Here is a 25,812-nt window from a genome sequence, read left to right as displayed (position 1 = left end):
AGGTCCATAGAGAAATGGTTTGAGATTGGTGTGGAAGAACTTGACTGGCCTGCACAGAGCCCTGACCTCAACCCCATCGAACACCTTTGGGATGAATTGGAACGCCGACTGCAAGCCAGGCCTAATCGCCAAACATCATTGGCCTACCTCACTAATGCTCTTGTGGCTTAATAGGAGCAAGTCCCCGCAGCAATGTTCCAACATCTAGTGGAAAGCCTTCCCATAAGATTGTAGGCTGTTAAAACAGCAAAGGGGGGACCAACTCATTCCAAAAACATGGGCATTAATATGGAGATGTTTGACGAGCAGGTGTCCACATACTTTTGGCCAGTGTGTGTATGTACAGTGGGGAGAACAAGTATTTGATACACTGACGATTTTGCAGGTTTTCCTACTTACAAAGCATGTAGAGGTCTGTAATTTTTATCATAGGTATACTTCAACTGTGAGAGACGGAATCTAAAACAAAAATCCAGAAAATCACATTATATGATTTTAAAGTAGTTAATTTGCATTTTATTGCATGACATAAGTATTTGATACATCAGAAAAGCAGAACTTAATATTTGGTACAGAAACCTTTGTTTGCAATTGCAGAGATCATACGTTTCCTGTAGGTCTTGACCAGGTTTGCACACACTGCAGCAGGGATTTTGGCCCACTCCTCCATACAGACCTTCTCCAGATCCTTCAGGTTTCGGGGCTGTCGCTGGGCAATACAGACTTTCAGCTCCCTCCAAAGATGTTCTATTGGGTTCAGGTCTGGAGACTGGCCAGGCCACTCCAGGACCTTGAGATGCTTCTTACGGCGCCACTCCTTAGTTGCCCTGGCTGTGTGTTTCGAGTCGTTGTCATGCTGGAAGACCCAGCCACGACCCATCTCAATGCTCTTACTAAGGGAAGGAGGTTGTTGGCGAAGATCTCTCGATACATGGCCCCATCCATCCTCCCCTCAATACGGTGCAGTCGTCCTGTCCCCTTTGCAGAAAAGCATCCCCAAAGAATGTTTCCACCTCCATGCTTCACGGTTGGGATGGTGTTCTTGGGGTTGTACTCATTCTTCTTCTTCCTCCAAACACGGCGAGTGGAGTTTAGACCAAAAACCTCAATTTTTGTCTCATCAGACCACATGACCTTCTTCCATTCCTCCTCTGGATCATCCAGATGGTCATTGGCAAACTTCAGACGGGCCTGGACATGCGCTGGCTTGAGCAGGGGGACCTTGCGTGCGCTGCAGGATTTAATCCATGACGGCGTAGTGTTACTAATGGGTTTCTTTGAGACTGTGGTCCCAGCTCTCTTCAGATCATTGACCAGGTCCTGCCGTGTAGTTCTGGGCTGATCCCTCACCTTCCTCATGATCATTGATGCCCCACAAGGTGAGATCTTGCATGGAGCCCCAGACCGAGGTTGATTGACCGTCATCTTGAACTTCTTCCATTTTCTAATAATTGCGCCAACAGTTGTTGCCTTCTCACCAAGCTGCTTGCCTATTGTCCTGTAGCCCATCCCAGCCTTGTGCAGTTCAAACGGGTGCAGTTAATACAGGTAAGTATTGAGCTCCTGAGTGGCGCAGTGGTCTAAGGCACTGCATCGCAGTGCTAACTGTGTCACTAGAGATCCTGGTTCGAATCCAGGCTCTGTCGCAGCCGGCCGCGACCGGGAGACTCATGGGCGACGCACAATTGGCCCAGCGTCGTCCAGGGTAGGGGAGGGAATGGCCGGCAGGGATGTAGCTCAGTTGATAGAGCATGGCGTTTGCAACGCCAGGGTTGTGGGTTCGATTCCCACGGGGGGCCAGTATAAAAAAATATATATATGTATTCACTAACTGTAAGTCGCTCTGGATAAGAGCGTCTGCTAAATGACTAAAATGTAAAATGTAATGAGTGGGGAACAGGAGGGCTTCTTAAAGAACAACTAACAGGTCTGTGAGAGCTGGAATTCTTACTGGTTGGTAGGTGATCAAATACTTATGTCATCCAATCAAATGCAAATTAATTACTTAAAAATCATACAATGTGATTTTCTGGATTTTTTAGATTCTGTCTCTCACAGTTGAAGTGTACCTATGATAAAAATTACAGACCTCTACATGCTTTCTAAGTAGGAAAACCTGCAAAATCGGCAGTGTATCAAATACTTGTTCTCACCACTGTATGTGTGTGTGTGTGTATGTATGTATGTATATATATATATATCAGCAAAAAAAGAAACTGTCTTTCAAAGATAATTTGTAAAAATCCTAATAACTTCACAGATCTTCATTGTAAACGGTTTAAACACTGTTTCCCATGCTTGTTCAATTAACCATATACAATTAATGAACATGCACCTGTGAAATGGTTGTTAAGACACTAACAGCTTACAGACGGTATGCAATTAAGCCACCATTATGAAAACTTAGGACACTAAAGAGGCCTTTCTACTGACTCTGAAAAACACCAAAAGAAAGATGCCCAGGGTCCCTGCTCATCTGCATGAATGTTCTTTAGGCAAGCTGCAAGGAGGCATGAGGACTGCAGATGTGGCCAGGGCAATAAATTGCAATGTCCGTACTGTGAGATGCCTAAGACTGCGCTACAGGGAGACAGGACGGACAGCTGATCGTCCTCACAGTGGCAGACCACGTGTAATAACACCTGCACAGGATCGGTACATCCGAACATCACACCTGCGGGACAGGTACGGGATGGCAACAACAACTGCCCCAGTTACACCAGGAACACACAATCCCTCCATCAGTGCTCAGACTGTCTGCAATAGGCTGAGAGAGGCTGGACTGAGGGCTTGTAGGCCTGTTGTAAGGCAGGTCCTCACCAGACATCACCGGCAACAACGTCGCCTATGGTCACAAACCCACAGACCAGACAGGACTGGCAAAAAGTGCTCTTCACTGACGAGTCGCGGTTTTGTCTCACCAGGGGTGATGGTCGGATTTGCGTTAATCGTCGAAGGAATGAGCGTTACACCAAGGCCTGTACTCTGGAGCGGGATCGATTTGGAGGTGGAGGGTCCGTCATGGTCTGGGGCGGTGTGTCACAGCATCATCGGACTGAGTTGTTGTCATTGCAGGCAATCTCAACGCTATGCGTTACAGGGAAGATATCCTCCTCCCTCGTGGTACCCTTCCTGCAGGCTCATCCTGACATGACCCTCCAGCATGACAATGCCACCAGCCATACTGCTCGTTCTGTGCGTGATTTCCCGCAAGACAGGAATGTCAGTGTTCTGCCATGGCCAGCGATGAGCCCAGATCTCAATCCCATTGAGCACGTCTGGGACCTGTTGGATTGGAGGGTGAGGACTAGGGCCATTCCCCCCCCCAGAAATGTCTGGGAACTTGCAGGTGCCTTGGTGGAAGAGTGGGGTAACGTCTCACAGCAAGAACTGGCAAATCTGGTGCAGTCCATGAGGAGGAGATGTACTGCAGTACTTAATGCAGCTGGTGGCCACACCAGATACTGACTGTTACTTTTGATTTTGACCCCCCCCCTTTGTTCAGGGACACATTATTCAATTTCTGTTAGTCACATGTCTGTGGAACTTGTTCAGTTTGTCTCAGTTGTTGAATCTTGTTATGTTCATACAAATATTTACACATGTTAAGTTTGCTAAAAATAAACTCAGTGAGACGGTGAGAGGACGTTTCTTTTTTTGCTGAGTTTATATATAATATTTTTTCTACTGTAGATGGCATTAGCTAGTGCTAGTCGGCTGTACCTGTGCCAAAATTCCAGTATTTTCCATCAGTCTTCTGTTTAAATAGTGAGCCAACATGTTTTCACCACTTATTTCCATGACTGATCAAAACTTTTTGTCTCGTAGCTGTCTTATCCCTCTGCAGCAGACATATAGTGAGCAATAGGTTTGGAACATCAAATCGCAATTACATATACACTGAATGTACAAAACATTAGGAACACCTTCCTAATATTGCGTTGCACCCCCTTTTGCCCTCAGAACACCTTCAATTCGTCGGCATGGATTCTACACGGTGTCAAGCTTTCAACAAGGATGCTGGCCCATGTTGACTCCAATGCTTCCCACAGTTGTCAAGTTGGCTGGATGTCCTTTAGGTGGTGGACCATTCGTGATACACATGGAAAAATGTTGTGCGTGAAAAACCCAGCAGCGTTGCAGTTCTTGACGCACACAAACCTAGTACCATGCCTGTTCAAAAGCACTTAAATATTTTGTCTTGCCCATTCACCCTCTGAATGGCACACATACACAATCCATGTCTCAAGGCTTAAAAATCCTTCTTTGACCTGTCTCCATCTACACTGATTGAAGTGTATTTAACAGGTGACCTCAATAAGGGATCATAGCTTTCAGCTGGATTCACCTGGTCAGTCTGTCATGGAAAGAGCAGTTGTTCCTGAATCGTGAGAATCGCAATATATTTCGTATTGGCACCTAAGTGTCGTGATTATGTTGTATCGGGATGTAGCTCAGTTGGTAGAGCATGGTGTTTACAACGCCAGGGTTGTGGGTTTGATTCCCACGTGGTGCCAGTGGAAAAAATAAATAAAATGTATGCACTCACTTAACTGTAAGTCGCTCTGGATAAGAGCGTCTGCTAAATGACTAAAATGTAAATGAGGTCCCTGGCAATTCCCAGCCCTACAGAATACGTGTGGGTAGTTTAGTGGTGTGTGGTGGTGGTGACTTTTTGTAGATGTTTTTCCCAGGTTCATATATTAGGCTAAGCCTATCTCAGTATCCGGTGGAAGAAAATACTTGATGTAGCTAGTTGAACAATTTCTTAGTGCTGAGTGGACACACAGTGTGTACTAAACAACATTCAGTCCAGCTGGAAAAGAAAGGGACATGTTGGTACTCACAACAACGGTGCTTTAGTGTATGTGTGACATAGCAGGAGAGCTTCAGGATAATAATCAGCTTGTGGTGTTTCATGTTCTTCGTTAGCGCTCGTTCAACAGCAGAGTTGTGTGGAGCAGCTGTGAGGCAATGCCAAATAATGATGACATAAGTGGCCTAATTATGAAGGTTGTAGGCTAGACAAAAATAATAAAGCGTTTCTAACCCGGTTGACCTGAATGTAGGCCTAAATAGGCCCCTTGTTGGCATTTGTCTTGAATGTAGGCCTAGCTGTGTGTTTCTTTTTGTGTTTTAGGTTGGCTAGTTCAGTTTCCTGGTTGAAATTAGGAGTTTGACCAATTTTGAGTTATTTTATAATTGTCTAGGCCTACATCTTTGTCAACTACTCATGGTTAGGCTACACAATTATGCCTGATAGCAGTCAGTTTCACTGTCTCACACATACGCACAGTGTTCATAAAGGTACATTATGTGTTGTATTTCCTGTGTGGTAACAAACACCATCTTTACAGACTGATTTGGTGTGTTTGCGCTCTTCTCTCCATCTGTGCTGACAGCTGGGCGCAATTGCAGAAGTTGTTGTTTGCAAATATGGCTGAGTGATTTGCATGAGTTCCCGGCAGCGTTGTGGAAGAATGGCTGGTCTGGCTTTACCACAATGTGCTTGCCGAGGGCTGTTCCTCTAGCTAGTGCCACTCAGAGACCGGCTTTAACTGGGGTGCATCTCAATAGTCTGACGATTGGCTTCCTCTCCTTGTCTCCTTTCCTCCATATTCATTGACATTAACTTGGGACTATTGAGGCATGGCTAGGTGACTATTATTAGGGAGAAAGGACCTTGACATATGTAAGTCTATATGCTGACTGAATGGAAATTGATGCTAATACCACTTAGCTATGAAGGATTCTACTTAGCTGCTGTTTGCAGCACAACTGCTGTGTACTCATGTTTGGAGGCACTGCAAGCTGTGGGACTCCATTTTAAAGGCGTTGTTTTGAGGCTGATTGTAGTACAATTTGATAAGCTCAAGATTGTGCGTCATCACATCTATTAAGTGTGATATTGTGTGAGCATTGCATTCCTGTTGCCTGTCATTATAGTAGTCTGGTCTTTCTACCTCCATTGGGTTGGTCTCTGACTTCACTTGTCTGTCACTCTCCACACACGTTGTTGTATTTGATTGCTCTCTCACGCTTTCTCTGGAGAAACGTTCGCTCTGGCTGTGTCCCAAATGGCTCCCTTTATAGTGCACTACTTGGTCCTGGTCAAAAGTAGTACACAAAATGGTGTTTGGGTGCCATTTGGGACGCAGCGCCATCTCTCTCCTCTGATTCTTCCTCTGTTGTTGACAGATCACTGAGTGGCACCTGTTGAAAACCTTGTTGAGAACCTATCTCCCATATGATATCCGTCTTTTACTGAAAAATTAGAAGCTGATGACATACTGCTCTGAAGTTTCTTTTTTCATTCCCACTTTCTTCCTCGACCTGACACCGTTTGTCTGGTCCTGATCCATTTTCCCTTTTAGATCATAATGAATGTGTTTGTGGCGGTGCCATACTGCAATGCATTGTGTATAGTAGGACTGGGAATTGCCAGGGTCCTCACGAAATGATATCACAATATTTAGGTGCTGATACACATTGCGATTCTCACGATTCTATATGTATTGCGATTCAATACTCTGATTTTGTGTTTCGATGTTCCAAACATATTGCTCACCGTATGTCTGCTGCAGAGGGACGAGAGAAAGGAAATAAAAGTGGAGAAAACTAATTGGCTCCCTATTTAAAAAGGAGGAGAACAAGCTATGGAGGAAAAATGCTGGAGTTTTGGTGCAGGTACAGCCAACTAGCGCAAAAATTATATTGCGATATTGTCAAAATTATACGATATCGTCAAAAATAATAAGCCGATATGTAACTAGATTGTTGATTTTTTTTTTCTCCAATAGTGTTTTTAGTGCTGTTTGGAGCTGGTAATTAAAGGCATCAGGGAGAGATCTTTACCCACTGGAGAACGGTGGCTCTTTTGAAGACTGGCCCTGTTTCTGTCACCGGCTAAGGCAGAGAGATGGCAGGAGAAAGGGGGAGAGAAGGTTGGTTTTAGTCTCGGAAGAGTAGCCCTGGCAGTAATTGGCACAGAGTGAGAGATTAAGTGGGCAAGGCAGGCACCTCTCGCTCCCTCTGTCTGCAGAGAAGGTGAGCAAGGCAAAGTGAGTCAAGTGTATAGAGGGTCGGTGTGTCTTTTTAAGGAGTTACCCTGTTCCGAGACGACTGCTCTGTACCGGTGCCACGACAGACTGAGACAGACTAAGATATGAGATAGGTAGAGAAAGAGGGTGGGGGGGAGAGGTAGAGAAAGAGGGTGGGGGGGAGAGGTAGAGAAAGAGGATGGGGGGAGAGGTAGAGAAAGAGGATGGGGGGAGAGGTAGAGAAAGAGGATGGGGGAGAGGTAGCGAAAGAGGATGGGGAGAGAGGTAGAGAAAGAGGATGGGGAGAGAGGTAGAGAAAGAGGATGGGGAGAGAGGTAGAGAAAGAGGATGGGGAGAGGGGTAGAGAGAGAGGATGGGGAGAGAGGTAGAGAAAGAGGATGGGGAGAGAGGTAGAGGATGGGGAGAGAGGTAGAGAGAGAGGATGGGGAGAGAGGTAGAGAGAGAGGTAGAGAAAGAGGATGGGGAGAGAGGTAGAGAAAGAGGATGGGGAGAGAGGTAGAGAAAGAGGATGGGGAGAGAGGTAGAGAAAGAGGATGGGGAGAGAGGTAGAGAAAGAGGATGGGGAGAGAGGTAGAGAAAGAGGCCTATGGGGAAAGGAGGCAAGACACTAAGAAAATTGGAGAACCATTTCTCCCAAAGAGAAGACAGAAATCTGGAGAGAATGACCGAAGTAAAGAGGAGACCTAAGGAGACTCATTGAGCGTGGGATGAATGGAGAAGGAGAATGACTGGGCGACAGAGGGAGAGTCTCGGAGAGGTGAAAGGGGGAGTGTGGGACTGTGAAAGAGTTGGCTCGTGTGAAGCCTTGCCAACCATAATCCTCACCTTGTGACTGCTGCTTTAGACACTGAATGTTTTACTTCTCCCTTTTTCTCTCTTCCACTCCACACCCCCCTCTCTCTCCCTTGGACTCTGTCATGTTGTGTGTGTGACTAGACAGCGGTAGTTACCAGCCATTTTGTGGTGGCTGGGTTCAGACCCTTCAGGTGTTGGCTCTGGATCAGCCGGTTAGCGGCGAGACATTACATGCTTTATGAGGCTCTCTTTTGAAGCCAAGAGATCGTGGGTGTCTGTGTCTTTATTTGTGTGTGTGTGTGTGTGTGTGCCCATGTCTGTTTCTATGTACAATTTGTCCTTGCATGTTTTTGTATGCGTTTCCATGTGAGTGTGGCTGATAATAAATATGTGGGGGTTTATATCACCTTGAGTACAAAGGTGATAATGGCTCTGATTTAGGTTTTAATAGTCCAAATATATGATTGGTCATATTTCTTCTGTGATTAGTTTACCAGTTTCCCTAACAGGCACTTTTAGATTTCTTTGCCCCGCCTTGCTCTTCAAAAACTTCAATGACGCCTTGCTAAATGGTGACTGTTGCCTTCTCTATTTGAGTTTACCTAACCACATTTTTCTCTTTCCCCCCTCTCTTTTCTCGCAGTGTTTCTGTGTTGATTTGGGCCATACATATATGGCGTATGTGAGTGTCAGTGGAGACTTCTGCCAGGCACAGCACCTCGCCTTCGTGGACAAGTGAATCGTCCGCCCCCCTCGGGACTACGCTACCCAGAAGCCCCCCTGAAGCCAGCACACTGGGAATCCCTGTCTCCTCCAACGATCCCCTGGGATACCGCGTAGTCCTTGGCCAGATCGCCCAGCTCTGTCCCCTGAGCCGCCAATAAGAAAACTGCACAGTTCTCTTCTACTTCCTGCTTTCTCTCCCAGAAGCCAATCACATACCGCTCTCCTGAATGGGGTAAAATCTGAATGTCCGATTGGATGACTCGTGGATAGTCTCCCCAATTTTTATTTTATTTAAATTTGTAACAACTCAATCCCCCCCCCCCCCCCCCACCCGTGGAGTCTTGTGGACTACTTCATCCATATTTTTTGTTACCCCTCTTTTTTTGTAAAACATCCACAGGCATTTCCATGCACATTCCTCTCCTCCTCCACCTCCCTTCGTTGGCGTGTTTTTATTTATTAATTTTTTTAACCTACAGAATCCTACTAGAAGTCCTTGCTGACATCTGAGCCAAAAGTAGTCATCCTTTTTGTAAGAGATTATAAGTATTTTATTGTAATTGTTTTCAAAGCCGTCTCGCCAACATGAACCGCCCTGCAGCAGTGGAGATTGCCTACGAGGGCATGAGGTTCCTCATCACACACAACCCCACCAACGCCACGCTCAACAAGTTCACCGAGGTGAGGCCGCCACGTTGTGTGTGGGCATGTGTGTTGCTTGTGCGTTGTCCTGTAGTGTCTGCATGTATAACCTTATCAATTCAACGCTCAAGTTCACTGTGGAGTGACATACACATACATCTGACTGTATGTACATGCATCAATAACCTCACCAAAGTAGCCTATAACAAATTCCCTCAGTTCAACCTACAATTAAACATAAATAGTTTAGAGTACAAGATATCTTTGCTGATACCGTCTCTCTCTCTCTCTCTCTCTCTCTCTCTCTCTCTCTCTGTCTCTCTCTCTCTCTGTCTCTCTCTCTCTCTCGATCTCTGTCTCGATCTCTCTCTGTCTCGATCTCTCTCTGTCTCGATCTCTCTCTGTCTCGATCTCTCTCTGTCTCGATCTCTCTCTGTCTCGATCTCTCTCTGTCTCGATCTCTCTCTGTCTCGATCTCTCTGTCTCGATCTCTCTGTCTCGATCTCTCTCTGTCTCGATCTCTCTCTGTCTCGATCTCTCTCTGTCTCGATCTCTCTCTGTCTCGATCTCTCTCTGTCTCGATCTCTCTCTGTCTCGATCTCTCTCTGTCTCGATCTCTGTCTGTCTCGATCTCTGTCTGTCTGTCTCGATCTCTGTCTGTCTGTCTCGATCTCTGTCTGTCTGTCTCGATCTCTGTCTGTCTCTCTCGATCTCTGTCTGTCTCTCTCGATCTCTGTCTGTCTCTGTCTCGATCTCTGTCTCGATCTATGTCTGTCTGTCTCGATCTCTGTCTGTCTCGATCTCTGTCTGTCTCTGTCTCGATCTCTGTCTGTCTCTGTCTCGATCTCTGTCTGTCTCTGTCTCGATCTCTGTCTGTCTCGATCTCTCTCTCTGTCTGTCTCGATCTCTCTCTCTGTCTGTCTCGATCTCTGTCTGTCTCGATCTCTCTCTGTCTCGATCTCTCTCTGTCTCGATCTCTCTCTGTCTCGATCTCTCTCTCGATCTCTCTCTGTCTCGATCTCTCTCTGTCTCGATCTGTCTCGATCTCTCTGTCTCGATCTCTGTCTCGATCTCTCTCTCTGTCTCGATCTCTCTCCTTCTCTATCTCGGTATCTCTCTCTCGGTCTCTCTCCTTCTCTATCTCGGTCTCTCTCTCTCGGTCTCTCTCTCTCGGTCTCTCTCTCTCGATCTCTCTCGGTCTCTCTCTCTCGATCTCTCTCGGTCTCTCTCTCTCGATCTCTCTCGGTCTCTCTCTCTCGATCTCGGTCTGTCTCGGTCTCTCTCGATCTCTCTCCTTCTCTGTCTCGATCTCTCTCCTTCTCTGTCTCGATCTCTGTCTCGATCTCTGTCTGTCTCGATCTCTGTCTGTCTGTCTCGATCTCTGTCTCGATCTCTCTCTCTCTGTCTGTCTCGATCTCTCTCTCTCTGTCTGTCTCGATCTCTCTCTCTCTCTGTCTGTCTCGATCTCTCTCTCTCTCTGTCTGTCTCGATCTCTCTCTCTCTCTGTCTGTCTCGATCTCTCTCTCTCTGTCTGTCTCGATCTCTCTCTCTCTGTCTGTCTCGATCTCTCTCTCTCTGTCTGTCTCGATCTCTCTCTCTCTTTGTCTGTCTCTATCTTCTCCTTCTCGGTCTCGATCTCTCTCGGTCTCTCTCTCTCTCCTTCTCTGTCTCGATCTCGGTCTCTCTCGATCTCTCTCTCTCGGTCTCTCTCGATCTCTCTCTCTCGGTCTCTCTCGATCTCTCGATCTCGGTCTCTCTCGGTCTCTCTCCTTCTCTGTCTCGATCTCTCTGTCTCTATCTCGGTCTCTCTCGGTCTCTCTCGATCTCGGTCTCTCTCGATCTCGGTCTCTCGGTCTCTCTCCTTCTCTGTCTCGATCTCTCTGTCTCGATCTCGGTCTCTCTCGATCTCGGTCTCTCTCGATCTCGGTCTCTCTCCTTCTCTGTCTCAATCTCGGTCTCTCTCCTTCTCTGTCTCAATCTCGGTCTCTCTCGGTCTCGGTCTCTCTCGATCTCGGTCTCTCTCGGTCTCTCTCGATCTCGGTCTCTCTCGATCTCGGTCTCTCTCGATCTCGGTCTCTCTCGATCTCGGTCTCTCTCGATCTCGGTTTCTCTCGGTCTCTCTCGATCTCTCTGTCTCTCTCGATCTCTCTCTGTCTCGATCTCTCTCTGTCTCGATCTCTCTCTGTCTCGATCTCTCTGTCTCGATCTCTCTGTCTCGATCTCTCTCTGTCTCGATCTCTCTGTCTCGATCTCTCTCTGTCTCGATCTCTCTCTCAGGAGCTGAAGAAGTTTGAGGTGAACACACTGGTGAGAGTGTGTGATGCCACCTACGACAAGGCCCCAGTGGAGAAGGGGGGGATCCAGGTCGTGGTAAGGATTACACACACACTAACCTTGTCCCCAGGCTTGACTTGCTAGCGCATAGAGCCTGGTAAGTGTGGGACTATTTGGAACTTTGGGGGTGTGGATTTACTGAGTGACATACTAATCAAGTCAAATTCTGAGCGAATCACACAACTGAGGCGTTGCTCTAAATCGAGGCGACAGTTGTATTAGATGCAATCAAAATCAATGTTCTATCACATTAAATAAATCCCCCCCCCCCCCCCCCCAGACTGCCTACACTATTTCAACATAATTTTCTGTCCTACAGAGGAAGTGCACGTTTAGGTTCCATCGCCGAAGAATGATGAAGGCTACTTATACATATTGAAGAATTAGGTGTGGGAATTTCCACGTGGAGTTGCTAAACATCAACAAATGGGGCACTGACAGCGGTCGGTGTAGCTAGCTAGCATGCTAACCCTATCTAGCAAGTTAATGTTATGTTATTTTTCTTTTTTTTTTCTTTACCACACTGTATTCAAAAGATTAGCCAGCTGGCTCTATAGCTGGTTCTGGAGCTGGATTTGTCATAAGCATTGATGTAGGGAAAACTTTTCCTCAGATGACTTCGCCATCTATTGTTATCGCCAAAGTTTTGGCGTCTTCCATAAATTGTGGCCGCGAATCCACCATAGAAATAGTTAGAAAGAATAAGATGGTAATATGGATAACTATTGAAAGCTAACTGATATGCGTTTTTCGACATTATAATGGACACTGTGCAACCTTTGGTAGGTAGGCTGCTTGCTGGCTATGGTACAGCAAAGCCAAGTCAGCCCATGCTCACGGTTTTCACAGGGGGAGTAAAATGAAAGGCTACAATGACTTTGCTCATGATCATGCACACCGCAAATAACATTTTCGGTGCCTTTTCATTATCTGGACAGGTGTGGTTTCTAGCTAACGTTACACCAATCAAAGCAGTGGAGTGTGTAGTGAAGCAAGACTTTAGTGGTCAAAATCATTAATCTTGGCGCGACTGGGGGAGCGGGTTTGCAAAATGCTATCATATCACACAATTATACCATTTATAAAATGGTCATATACAGTGCATTTGGAAAGTATTCAGACCCCTTGACTTGTTCCACATTTTGTTACGTTACAGCCTTATCCTAAAATTGATTACATTATGTTTTTCCCTCATCAATCTACACACAATACCCCATAATGGCAAAGCGAAAACAGTTTTTTAGAAAACCGAAATACCTTATTTACATAAGTATTCAGACCATTCGATATGAGACTCGAAGTTGTGCTCAGGTGCATCCGGTTTCCATTGATCATCCTTAAGATGTTTTTACAACTTGATTAGAGTCACCTGTGGTAAATTTAAATTGATTGGACATTATTTGTAAAGGCACACACTTGTCTATGTAAGGTCCCACAGTTGACAGTGCATGTCTTAGCAAGAACCAAGCCATGAGGTCGAAGGAATTGTCCGTAGAGCTCCGAGACAGGATTGTGTCGAAGGCATAGATCTGGGGAAGGGTACCAAAACATTTCTGCAGCATTTAAGGTCCCCAAGAACACGGTGGCCTCCATCATTCTTAAATGGAAGAAGTTTGGAACCACCAAGACTCTTCCTAGAGCTAGACGCCCGGCCAAACTGAGCAATCGGGGGAGAAGGGCCTTGGTCAGGGAGGTGACCAAGAACCCAATGGTCACTCTTACAGAGCACCATAGTTCCTCTGTGGAGATGGGAGAACCTTCCAGAAGGGCAACCATCTCTACAGCACTCCACCAATCAGGCCTTTATGGTAGAGTTGCCAGACGGAAGCCACTCCTCAGTAAAAGGCACATGACCGCATGCTTGGAATTTGCCAAAAGGCACCGAAAAGACTCAGACCATGAGAAACAAGATTCTCTGGTCTGATGAAACCAAGATTGAACTCTTTGGCCTGAATGCTAAGCGTCACGTCTGGAGGAAACCTGGCACCATCCCTACAGTGAAGCATGGTGGTGGCAGCATCATGCGGTGGGGATGTTTTTCAGCTGCAGGGACTGTGAGACTAGTCAAGGGAGGGAAAGATGAATGGAGCAAAGTACAGAGAGCTCCTTAATGAAAACCTGCTCCAGAGCGCTTAGGACCTCAGACTGGGGCGACGGTTCACCTTCCAACAGGACAACGACCATAAGCACACAGCCTAGACAATGCAGGAGTGGCTTCAGGACAGGTCTCTGAATGCCTTTTTGTGGCCCAGCCAGAGCCCGGACTTGAACCCGAACAAACATCTCTGGAGAGACCTGAAAGTATAGCTGTGCAGCGACACTCCCCATCCAACCTGACAGAGCTTGAGAGGATCTGCAGAGAAGAATGGGAGAAACTCCCCAAATACAGGTGTGCCAAGCTTGTAGCGTCATACCCATGAAGACTCGAGGCTGTAATCGCTGCCAAAGGTGCTTCAACAAAGTACTGAGTAAAGGGTCTAAATACTTATGTAAATGTATATTTTTTCCGTTTTTTTATTAGCAAAACATTTTTACAGCCTGTTTTTGCGTTGTCATTATGGAGTAGTGTGTAGATTTGAGTTGTTTCAAACAAAAATTTTAGAATAAGGCTGTAACGTAACAAAATGTGGAAAATGTCGAGTTGTCTGAATACTTTCCGAATGCAATGTATATACACTGAGTATACCAAACATTAGGAACACCTTACTAATATTGCGTCGCACAACCCCTTTTTGTGCTCAGAACAGCCTCAATTCATCGGGGCATGGACTGTACAAGGTGTCAAACGTTCCACAGAGATGCTGGCCCATGTTGACTCCAATGCTTCCCACAGTTGTGTCAAGTTGGCTGGATGTCCTTTGGGAGGTGGACCATTCTTGATACACACGGGAAACTGTTGCGCATGAAAAACCAAGCAGCGTTGCAGTTTTTGACAAAAACCAGTGTGCCTGGCACCTACTACCATACCCCATTGAAAGGCACTTATATATTTTGTCTTTCCAATTCACCCTCTGAATTGCACACTTACACAATCCATATCTCAATTGTCTCAAGGCTTAAAAATCCTTCTTTAACCTGTCTCCTCCCCTTCATCTACACTGATTTGAAGTGGATTTAACAAGTGACATCAATTAGTGATCATAGCGTTTACCTGGATACAACTGGTCAGTCTGTCATGGTAAGAGCAGGTGTTCTTAATGGTTTGTATACTCAGTGTGTGTGTGTGTGTGTGTGTGTGTGGATATAGATAGATAGATATATACAGTGGGGGAAAAAAGTATTTAGTCAGCCACCAATTGTGCAAGTTCTCCCACTTAAAAAGATGAGAGAGGCCTGTAATTTTCATCATAGGTACACGTCAACTATGACAGACAAATTGAGAAAAAGAAATCCAGAAAATCACATTGTAGGATTTTTAATGAATTTATTTGCAAATTATGGTGGAAAATAAGTATTTGGTCACCTACAAACAAGCAAGATTTCTGGCTCTCACAGACCTGTAACTTCTTCTTTAAGAGGCTCCTCTGTCCTCCACTCGTTACCTGTATTAATGGCACCTGTTTGAACTTGTTATCAGTATAAAAGACACATGTCCACAACCTCAAACAGTCACACTCCAAACTCCACTATGGCCAAGACCAAAGAGCTGTCAAAGGACACCAGAAACAAAATTGTAGACCTGCACCAGGCTGGGAAGACTGAATCTGCAATAGGTAAGCAGCTTGGTTTGAAGAAATCAACTGTGGGAGCAATTATTAGGAAATGGAAGACATACAAGACCACTGATAATCTCCCTCGATCTGGGGCTCCACGCAAGATCTCACCCCGTGGGGTCAAAATGATCACAAGAACGGTGAGCAAAAATCCCAGAACCACACGGGGGGACCTAGTGAATGACCTGCAGAGAGCTGGGACCAAAGTAACAAAGCCTACCATCAGTAACACACTACGCCGCCAGGGACTCAAATCCTGCAGTGAAAGACGTGTCCCCCTGCTTAAGCCAGGCCCGTCTGAAGTTTGCTAGAGTGCATTTGGATGATCCAGAAGAGGATTGGGAGAATGTCATATGGTCAGATGAAACCAAAATAGAACATTTTGGTAAAAACTCAACTCGTCGTGTTTGGAGGACAAAGAATGCTGAGTTGCATCCAAAGAACACCATACCTACTGTGAAGCATGGGGGTGGAAACATCATGCTTTGGGGCTGATTTTCTGCAAAGGGACCAGGACGACTGATCCGTGTAAAGGAAAGAATGAATGGGGCCATGTATCGTGAGATTTTGAGTGAAAACCTCCTTCCATCAGCAAGGGCATTGAAGATGAAACGTGGCTGGGTCTTTCAGCATGACAATGATCCCAAACACACCGCCCGGGCAACGAAGGAGTGGCTTCGTAAGAAGCATTTCAAGGTCCTGGAGTGGCCTAGCCAGTCTCCAGATCTCAACCCCATAGAAAATCTTTGGAGTGAGTTGAAAGTCCGTGTTGCCCAGCGACAGCCCCAAAACATCACTGCTCTAAAGGAGATCTGCATGGAGGAATGGGCCAAAATACCAGCAACAGTGTGTGAAAACCTTGTGAAGACTTACAGAAAACGTTTGACCTGTGTCATTGCCAACAAAGGGTATATAACAAAGTATTGAGAAACTTTTGTTATTGACCAAATTACTTATTTTCCACCATAATTTGCAAATCAATTCATAAAAAATCCTACAATGTGATTTTCTGGATTTTTTTTTCTCATTTTGTCTGTCATAGTTGACGTGTACCTATGATGAAAATTACAGGCCTCTCTCATCTTTTTAAGTGGGAGAACTTGCACAATTGGTGGCTGACTAAATACTTTTTTTCCCCACTGTATATGTATATATATATATATATATATATATATATATAGATACACACACACACACACACACACACACACACACACACTAGAAACACAAAAATATATATACTGGTGTGCAGGTTTAACCATATCATTTTTGGGAAGCCCAATGGATTTTCCACTCAACTTGATTCAAGTTCTATTCTGAGGCGCTGTGAAGCCAGATGGTTCGACAGCGAGAGCCGGCTGGTGGAGGAGATTGCACACATACCTAGAGAGCAGTAAAAATGTATAACTGAACCGAATGCCAGATGTATTTGTTTGCCTCCTAGGAATTTTAGGGTAGTTGAATTTGCTGTTTCTTTCTTCCATGGAATGTCAAGTTAAAAAGGTGTTTTTCCCTCTCTGGAGACCTTCCCTGTTATCTGTCTTCATTTGTCCTCAACTGTCTGCCTGCCACTGTGTGCTGAGCTGAGAGGTAGAGAAGAGAAGGAATCTCTGGCTCAGATCCACATGAAGAAGGCTCCACCCAGGCCTTCTTGCTCTCTGTCTGTTTCTCTCTTATGTGCACTGTATTGTATCTTCTCACAGTTTAGGTTAGTATTCAGCTGTCTCACAGATTATTTAAGGAAGGCCAGAGACACCTTGTGTTTGGGAGAGGAAATATCCTATCCCCTCTCCTTGATACAGTTTTAATACGGTCATCACCACCTCTCTTCCTGGAGCATTCCTCTGCCTGTCACTCTCCAATGTATTGGATTAAATGTTATGCAGGCTGTAATGATGATCACAATCCGGTTTTGATATTGGTTGAGCACCAAGACAGGAATAGCCATGCACAATTGCACCATTTCTTGAAATCCCGATTGGAAAATTCCCAGAATCATGAGGGAATTAGCAGGGAATCTGGGAATCCTACAACCAGGATTTCAGTAAACCTTGGGCATTTTGGGAAAGATACCAGAATTTTCAAAGCATGGCCAAACGCATTGCAGATTGACAAACTACAGCGTAAAGAATTAATAACACAACCTGTTGTCTGTTCCTGTCTTTGTCACTCATCAAATATGAAAAGAGTCTGTGATTGATGCCTACATAAAACTGGTACATGTCATGAGTCACAGACATGGAGAGAGAAGGCTGCAACAAGGAGAGGATGATATGAGCAAGGGGGAGAGAAATATAGAGATGTGGTCTGTGCTGAGCTGTAGCAGAGACACTGGGTCAGCACGAGTACAGAGGCTCAGACGGATATACAGGGGTCAGGCTGTCTGCCAGGACACACCATACACACACACACACACACACACACACACACACACACACACACTATTCAGCATATCAAGCTTTCCAACTTAGACACACGCATGATATAGCCTAATGGACAAAGCTGCTCTAAAGCTTCAATCAGGCTTTGATTGAATTATCCTGTACTGACCTTCAGCATTGACCACTGGTTAAATGAACCCCGAGCCCCTGGTTTGATCCATTTTTAAAAAATGTGTTCCTCTTCCTCCGTAGGACTGGCCCTTTGATGATGGCGCCCCGCCCCCCACCCAGATAGTAGATGACTGGCTGAACCTGCTGAAGACCAAGTTCCGAGACGAGCCTGGCTGCTGCATCGCCGTGCACTGTGTGGCGGGGCTGGGCCGGTGAGGGTATTGACCTGTGTGTGTGTGTGTGTGTGTGTGTTGGTAAGTGGGCCAGGTGAATGTGTGTAAGTGGGCTTAATTGTGGCTAGTGAGACCCATCTAACGACTAGCGATGAGTACTCCAATGGACGTCAGAGATCTTCAGTTTTTTTTCTCTTTCAAATACTGTAAAACTATTTGGTGTAATGTGCTTTTTGGCTGCCCAGATGGGCAAGTAAAATTTTGTTCTGAAAAAAATGAAAATGTTATCTTGAAGACCATGTTAATTTGCTTTGACTCTAGTGTTTTATTTGTACATGTGCATTTGCAGGGCACAAAAAAAAATAGAAGCCAAGCATCACACAGTTCTTCTCCCTAAATTCCTTTTCTCCTCTGTCTCATTCACTCAATTGCGTTCCGACCACTCCCTACACATGGGTGTGCACAAAACCTTCTGTTAGGCCTACAGAAATAAATGCTTATAAAAATGTATCTAACTGGTGGGATACACAAGCTACATTCCTTGCCAAATGACGACAGTTTTATCACACATTCAAAATGGACTGGTTGATTGACGAAGGAGAATGTGTTCCAACAACGAGCTGCATTTTTTACATAATTGTGTTGTCTGTTTTCCGCATAGGCTACATTGCAAACTGCTTGTGCCATTTAGAATTGGTTAGCCTATAACCCCCCTAAACATACAGGTTACACACTGAAAATACGCAAAAACATTAGTTTGATAAAGACAGAGCAGATTTATCAGAATCATTAAGCCTAGGCCTACTAACCAAACATGTTGTGGTTGTAATTCGTCACCATGCAGTGTTCAATGTGGGATTGTTAATCCATTTTGCAGAATAAATCAAATGACTGCAATATTGAAAAGGAGACAGATTTTGTTTTTTAACCCTGAAAAAATGATTTCATCTCGCCAAATTGAGTCCCGTTTCAAATGATCACTCTTTGAGAATAACTGTTTGAGATGCGAGATGTGTATCACTTTGCAGTGGCAACTTTTTTTCATTTGAACATTTTTATATTATGATTATTATTTTTATTTTTTGGTAATAAGTGTATTGTCTACTGAATTAACAAAGCAAGGCTACGCCATTGCACAGCCATGGGCTTTACAAGCAAGCACCACTGCTGAGGTTACTGACTTTTTTAAGATTGAGTTCCACAACATAATTTAACCAGTTGATATTACGGGGTTGATAAATTGATCTTCAATGGCACTTGCCTTTTTATTGACTGTGTGTGTATATTCACAGTGCCAGTCGAAAGTTTGGACACACTTACTCATTCCAGGGTTTTTCTTTATTTGTACTATTTTCTACATTGTAGAGTTATAGTGAAGACATCAAAACTATGAAATAACACATGGAATCATGTAATAACCCCCAAAAAATTATACAAATCAAATTTATATTTTATATTTCAAATTCTTCAAAGTAGCCACTTTTTGCCTTGATGACAGCTTTGCACACTCTTGGCATTCTCTCAACCAGCTTCATGAGGAGCTTGTTGAAGGAGTTCCCGCATATGCTGAGCACTTGTTTGCTGCTTTTCCTTCACTTTGCCGTCCGACTCATCCCAAACCATCTCAATTGGGTTGAGGTCGGGGGATTGTGGAGGTCAGGTCATCTGATGCAGCACTCAATCACTCTACTTCTTGGTAAAATTGCCCTTACACAGCCTGGAGGTGTTGGGTAATTGTCCTGTTGAAAAACTAATGATACTCCCACTAAGCCCAAACCAGATGGGATGGTGTATCGCTGCAGAATGCTGTGGTAGCCATGCTGGTTAAGTGTGCCTGGAATTCTAAATAAATCAGACAGTTTCACCAGCAAAGCACCCCCACACCATAACACCACCTCCTCCATATTTTACGGTGGGAACTACACATGCGGAGATCATCTGTTCACCCACACTGCGTCTCAGACACATGGCGGTTGGAACCATAAATCTCCAATTTGGACTCCAGACCAAAGGACAAATTTCCACCGGTCTAATGTCCATTGCTCGTGTTTCTTGTCCCAAGCATGTATCTTCTTATTGGTGTCCTTTAGTAGTGTTTTCTTTGCAGCAATTCGACCATGAAGGCCATAATCACACAGTCTTGTCTGAACTGTTGATGTGTCTGTTACTTGAACTCTGTGAAGCATTTCTGGGCTACAATTTCTGAGGCTGGTAACGATAGTTAACTTATCCTTTGCAGCAAAGTTAACTCCGGGTCTTCCATTCATGTGGCGGTCCTCATGAGAGCCAGTTTCATCATAGCACTTGATGGTTTTTGCGACTGCACTTGAAGAAACTTTCAAAGTTCTTGACATTTTCCGTGTTGACTGACCTTCATGTCTTAAAGTAATGATGGACTGTTGTTTCTCTTTGCTTATTTGAGCTGTTCTTTCCATAATATGGACTTGGTCTTTTACCAAATAGGGCTATCTTCTGTATTCCCCCACCCCACCTTGTCATAACACAACTGATTGGCTCAAACACATTAAGAAGGAAATAAATTCCACAAATTAGCTTTTAAGAAGGCACACCTGTTAATTTAAATGCTTTCCAGATGACTACCTCATGAAGCTGGTTGAGAGAATGCCAAGAGTGTGCAAAGCTGTCATAAAGGCAAAGGGTGTCTATTTGAAGAACCTTAAAATATATTTGGATTTGTTTAACACTTTTTTGGTTACTACATGATTCCGTGTGGTATTTCATAGTTTTGATGTCTTCACTATTATTCTACAATGTAGAAAATAGTACAAATAATGGAAATCCCTTGAATGACTAGGTGGTCTAAAACATTTGACCGTGTGTGTATATATAAACACACACAGTGCATTCGGAAAGTATTCAGACTCCTTGACTTTTTCCACATTTTGTTACGTTACAGCCTTATTCTAAAATGGATTAAAAAATAGGTATTTTGATTTTTTTTGCACATTTATTAAATATTAAAAACATATCACATTTACATTAGTATTCAGACCCTTTACTCAGTACTTTGTTGAATCACCTTTTGCAGCGATTATAGCCTTGAGGCTTCTTGGGTATGATGCTACAAGCTTGGCACACCTGTATTTGGGGAGTTTCTCCCATTCTTCTCTGCAGATCCTCAAGCTCTGTCAGGTTGGATGTGGAGCTTCGCTGCACAGCTATTTTCAGGTCTCTCCAGAGATGTTCGATCGGGTTTAAGTCCGGGCTCTGGCTGGGCCACTCAAGGACATTCAGAGACTTGTCCCGAAGCCACTCCTTCATTGTCTTCGCTGTGTGCTTAGGGTCGTTGTCCAGTCTGAGGTCCTGAGAGCTCTGGAGCAGGTTTTCATCAAGGATCTCTGTACTTAGCTCCGTTTATCTTTCCCTCGATCCTGACTAGTCTCCTTTCCCTGCCGGTGAAAAATATCCCGACAGCATCATGCTGCAACCACCGTTCATCACCGTAGGGACGGTATTGGCCAGGTGATGCTCAGTGCCTGATTTCCTCCAGACGTGATGCTTTGGCATTCAGGCCAAAGAGTTCAATCATGGTTTCATTAGACTAGAGAATCTAGTTTCTCATGTTCTGAGAGTCCTTTTAGGTGCTTTTTGCCAAACTCCAAGCGTGCTGTCATGTGCCTTTTACTGAGGAGTGGCTTCCGTCTGGCCACTCTACCATAAAGGCCTGATTTGGTGGAGCGCTCAGAGATGGTTGCCCTTCTGGAAGGTTCTCCCATCTCAACAGACGAACTCTGGAGCTCTGTCAGAGTGACCATCGGGTCCTTGTTCACCTCCCTGACCAAGGCCCTTCTCCCCCGATTGCTCAGTTTGGCCTGGCGGCCAGCTCTAGGAAGAGTCTTGGTGGTTCCAAACTTCTTCCATTTAAGAATGATGGAGGCCACTGTTTTCTTGGGGACCTTCAATGCTGCAGACATTTTTTGGTACCCTTCCCCAGATATGTGCCTCGACACAATCCTTTCTCGGAGCTCTACGGACAATTCCTTCGATCTCATGGCTTGGTTTTTGCTCTAACATGCACTGTCAACTGTGGGACCTTTATATAGACAGGTGTGTGCCTTTCCAAATCATGTCCACAGGTGGACTCCCAAGTTGTAGAAACAGGATGCACCTGAGCTGAATTTCGAGTCTCATAGAAAAGGTTCTGAATAATCATGTAAATAAGGTATTTCTGTTTATTTTGTATTAATTTGCAAACACTTCTGAAAACCTGTTTTCGCTTTGTCATTATGGGGTATTGCGTGGAGATTGAGGAACAACATTAATCAATTTTCGAATAAGGCTGTAACAAAATGTGAACGGAAAACAAACCGCTCAAGCCGCGTCCCTGTCATACCCCACGGCCCTGAGGAAAGAAATCTGTGTTTATTGCCATTTTTAACTGCACACTTTTCTGTGTACTTTGATTTCGTTTTTTCCCCTAACACCGCTTTACATCAATTTCTGTAGCAGACCCTCATGCCAAATTGAGTCAAGCTTTTTTTAAATCAACAAAGCATGAGAAGACTGCATTTGTTTTGTTTTTGTCAGGAAGAATGTGCAGGGTGTATACGTGGTCTGTCGTATGGTATTTTGGTGATGCCGATTTTGACATTTGTTCAGGACATTATTTTCACTGAGGAAATGTTGGAGTCAGCTGTTGATGATACTGCAGAGGATTTTTCAGAGATTGCTGTTGACATAGATTCCACTGTAATTATTTGGGTCAAATGTGTTACATTTTGTGGATTGGGGTGACAAGAACTTGGTTCCAAATATTGGGGAATAATGATAATGTCGAAGAGTTTAATAATAGCCAATTTGACTTTGTGGTCTGTATATTTTGTTTAGTATAACATCAACACCACAGGTCTTTTTGAGTTTGTATTTTGTATCAGTCTCTCTCAAAACCCACACACGAATCCCCTGTCAGCTGAGTTTTGACACTCCGGGCAGTCTGTCTGGGAATTGAAAGTTTTGTTGTTTTTTTCTTCTTCTTCCTGGTGAAAGAAGGTTTGCTTACAGCAACACACTTATCACAATTTCACTGTGTGTGTGGGCCCGAGGTGTGAACTTGATGCCCCAGCTGTGTTGCATTGAATCCCTGTGCGTTTCCCAGGCCAATTTCCCAGCTTTAGAGTATACCCTCACCCCACCCTCCCTGCTGCCCACATAACCATGACACTGCATGCATACTGGTATTTATCTCTCTCCCTTCTCTCTTCTCTCTCTCCTGTAGAGCTCCAGTCCTGGTGGCCTTAGCTCTGATTGAGACAGGGATGAAGTATGAGGATGCGGTGCAGTTCATACGACAGTAAGCACTACTTTAGCTTTCACACCGGCGGGGGGGAACCAATATTGTTGTGCTGTGGAACCTGTATTGTCATGTGTTCTCTTTATTAGTTTTGTTAGAATATGCCCAGGGCACATTGATGTTGTTACTGTGCTGCTATGTTCTCTTGTGACCATACAAGACCACTTTATCGTTATTTCTCTCACCTCCTCCCTCCCTCCCTCAGGAAGAGACGTGGAGCTTTCAACTCCAAACAGCTACTTTACCTGGAGAAATACAGACCCAAGATGCGTCTGCGGTTCAAGGATGCCAACGGCCACAACTGCTGCATCCAATAGTGTGTGTGTGTGTGCAGCCTCTCCATCAAACAACATTATTCCAACGAAGGGGAGATAAAACAACGAGAGAAAGCTATCAGTAATTATTGTGATTTGATAACACTGAGACATGGCTAATTGATCACAAAATTGATGAAATAATGAGCGAATGATTCCATTTGAATTAATGCAAATCTAGAGGTCTGAACGAATGAAGGAGAAGGTCAAAGCACACAGATGCCTCCAAGTTGTCCAATCATGGGCCTAGCATTTCTTCGAGTCATCCACATTTTTATTTTCAGTGTTGAATCATGGATAGCGGTTCCTCTTTTTTACACACATGTACATGAAAGTTTAACTGGTGATAAAAATATATCAACAAAAATGTTATCGATATTGATCATTTGTTTATTTTTCTTGAATTGTTAATGATATTAATTATGCCCAGGGTTATGTACCTTTTTAATATATATATAATTTTAAAAAATTAACCCTTCAGCACAATAAAATATTATTCTGTTTAGGACAAAAAAACTAAAAATGACAGTCCATTAGGGTTATTGAGGTATTTTTGTACAACACAAAATCGCCAAAAAATTCCACTGAAATTGCTGTAATGCCCCCCCCCCTCCCCCCCTCAGTCACTTTTTAATTATGGGGTTGGCTGGGTTTTTTAAATGTCCGCTGTATTTATTCACTGGTTATAACTAGCAAGGCAGTCTGGAGTTTGATTGGGGCAAGGACAATTTTCTGTTACATTTTTCTTTTTCTTTTTTTTTACCTCACGGGAGTGCAATATTCAGTCCACCTCGGAAAAGCCACCAATCCCCGTATGACCGTCCTACACACACAAACAGTTTCACAGGAAGACACTTGGCTAGTCTTACTGTAGGTACTTTTTTTCCATTCATCAAGGCTGCTTACTGGGTTTACAATAGGACTTCCCTACAATGACTGCACACATTTACATGTACGTCATTTAGCAGACGCTCTTATCCAGAGCGACTTACAGTTAGTGAGTGCATACACTATTTATTTTTTATTTTTTCATACTGGCCCCCCGTGGGAAACGAACCCACAACCCTGGCGTTGCAAACGCTATGCTCTACCAACTGAGCTACATCCCTGCCGGCCATTCCCTCCCCTACCCTGGACGACGCTGGGCCAATTGTGCGCCGCCCCATGGGCACACGCACACACAGTTACAAGCACACACAGATGTACAAACACACTCTCTACGATACAACTGTTAATCCCTACTCTCACTCTGAAGGAAAAGAGGTGGAAAAGAAAGCAAATGGTCAGTTATTTTATCATTGTACCCATGTTGAAGACATCCCCAATTCCTATTGGTTTTAAAAGATAAATAAAGAAATTGAAATAAGATTTAACCTTATGATATTTCATGTGATTTTTCTCACCTTTTCCATGTAATTTTAGAGTATTTGAAACGACAGCCAATTTTGGGGGGGCTACATGTCTTGTGCCACACCCACAAACAATTCTGTGAAATGAGGAATTGCTGAGTCTCATTATACACTGAACAAAAAAATTTAAGTAACAATTTCAAAGATTTTACTGAGTTACAGTTCACATAAGGACATCAGTCAATTTAAATGAATGCATAAAGCCCTAATCTGGATTTCACATGACTGGGAATACAGATATGCAGCTGTTGGTCACAGAACCTTAAGGTAGGGGCGTGGATCAGAAAAACAGTATCTGGTGTGACCACCATTTGCTTCATGCAGCCCACGCCAGCCCAGGACCTCCACATCCGGCTTCTTCACCTGCGGGATGGTCTGAGACCAGCCACCTGGACAGATGATGAAACTGGGTTTGCGCAACCGAAGAATTTCTGCACAAACTGTCAGAAACGGTCTCAGGAAAGCACATCATCGTCCTCACCAGGGTCTTGACCTGACTAGTTCGGCATCGTAAACGACTTTAGTGGGCAAATGCTCACCTTCGATGGACACTGGCACACTGGAGAAGTGCTCTTCGTGGATGAATCCCGGTTTTAACTGTAACGGGCAGATGGGAGACCGCATGTATGGCGTAGTGTTGGTGAGCTGACGTCAACGTTGTGAACAGAGTGCCCCATGGTGGCGGTGGGGTATTGTGTGTAGATTGATGAGGAAAAAATGTATTTAATCATTTTTAGGATAAGGCTATAACATAACATGTGGAAAAAGTGAAGGGTCTGAAT

The 25,812-nt window shown here is 44.4% G+C and overlaps 1 protein-coding gene across 1 annotated transcript in view; it reads left to right on the top strand.

Annotated features, from left to right (window-relative positions):
* The window catches only part of LOC311126747 (protein tyrosine phosphatase type IVA 2), a 46,605-nt gene extending 21,606 nt beyond the window's left edge, over nucleotides 1–24,999 (top strand). Inside the window, exons 2-7 of the mRNA XM_084158557.1 lie at nucleotides 8,500–8,814; nucleotides 9,155–9,263; nucleotides 11,502–11,594; nucleotides 17,905–18,035; nucleotides 23,233–23,307; nucleotides 23,513–24,999. Coding sequence (XP_084014683.1) covers nucleotides 8,810–8,814; nucleotides 9,155–9,263; nucleotides 11,502–11,594; nucleotides 17,905–18,035; nucleotides 23,233–23,307; nucleotides 23,513–23,624 — 525 coding nt within the window. The 5' untranslated portion in view covers nucleotides 8,500–8,809 and the 3' untranslated portion in view covers nucleotides 23,625–24,999. The remainder of the gene's footprint in view (nucleotides 1–8,499; nucleotides 8,815–9,154; nucleotides 9,264–11,501; nucleotides 11,595–17,904; nucleotides 18,036–23,232; nucleotides 23,308–23,512) is intronic.
* Nucleotides 25,000–25,812: the final 813 nt, after the last annotated feature.

Source organism: Coregonus lavaretus, assembly GCF_964263955.1.
Source record: "Coregonus lavaretus genome assembly, chromosome: 3".
NCBI lineage: Eukaryota > Metazoa > Chordata > Actinopteri > Salmoniformes > Salmonidae > Coregonus > Coregonus lavaretus.
Note: the sequence above shows the minus strand (reverse complement) of the source record. Positions and strands in the feature narration are given on the sequence as shown.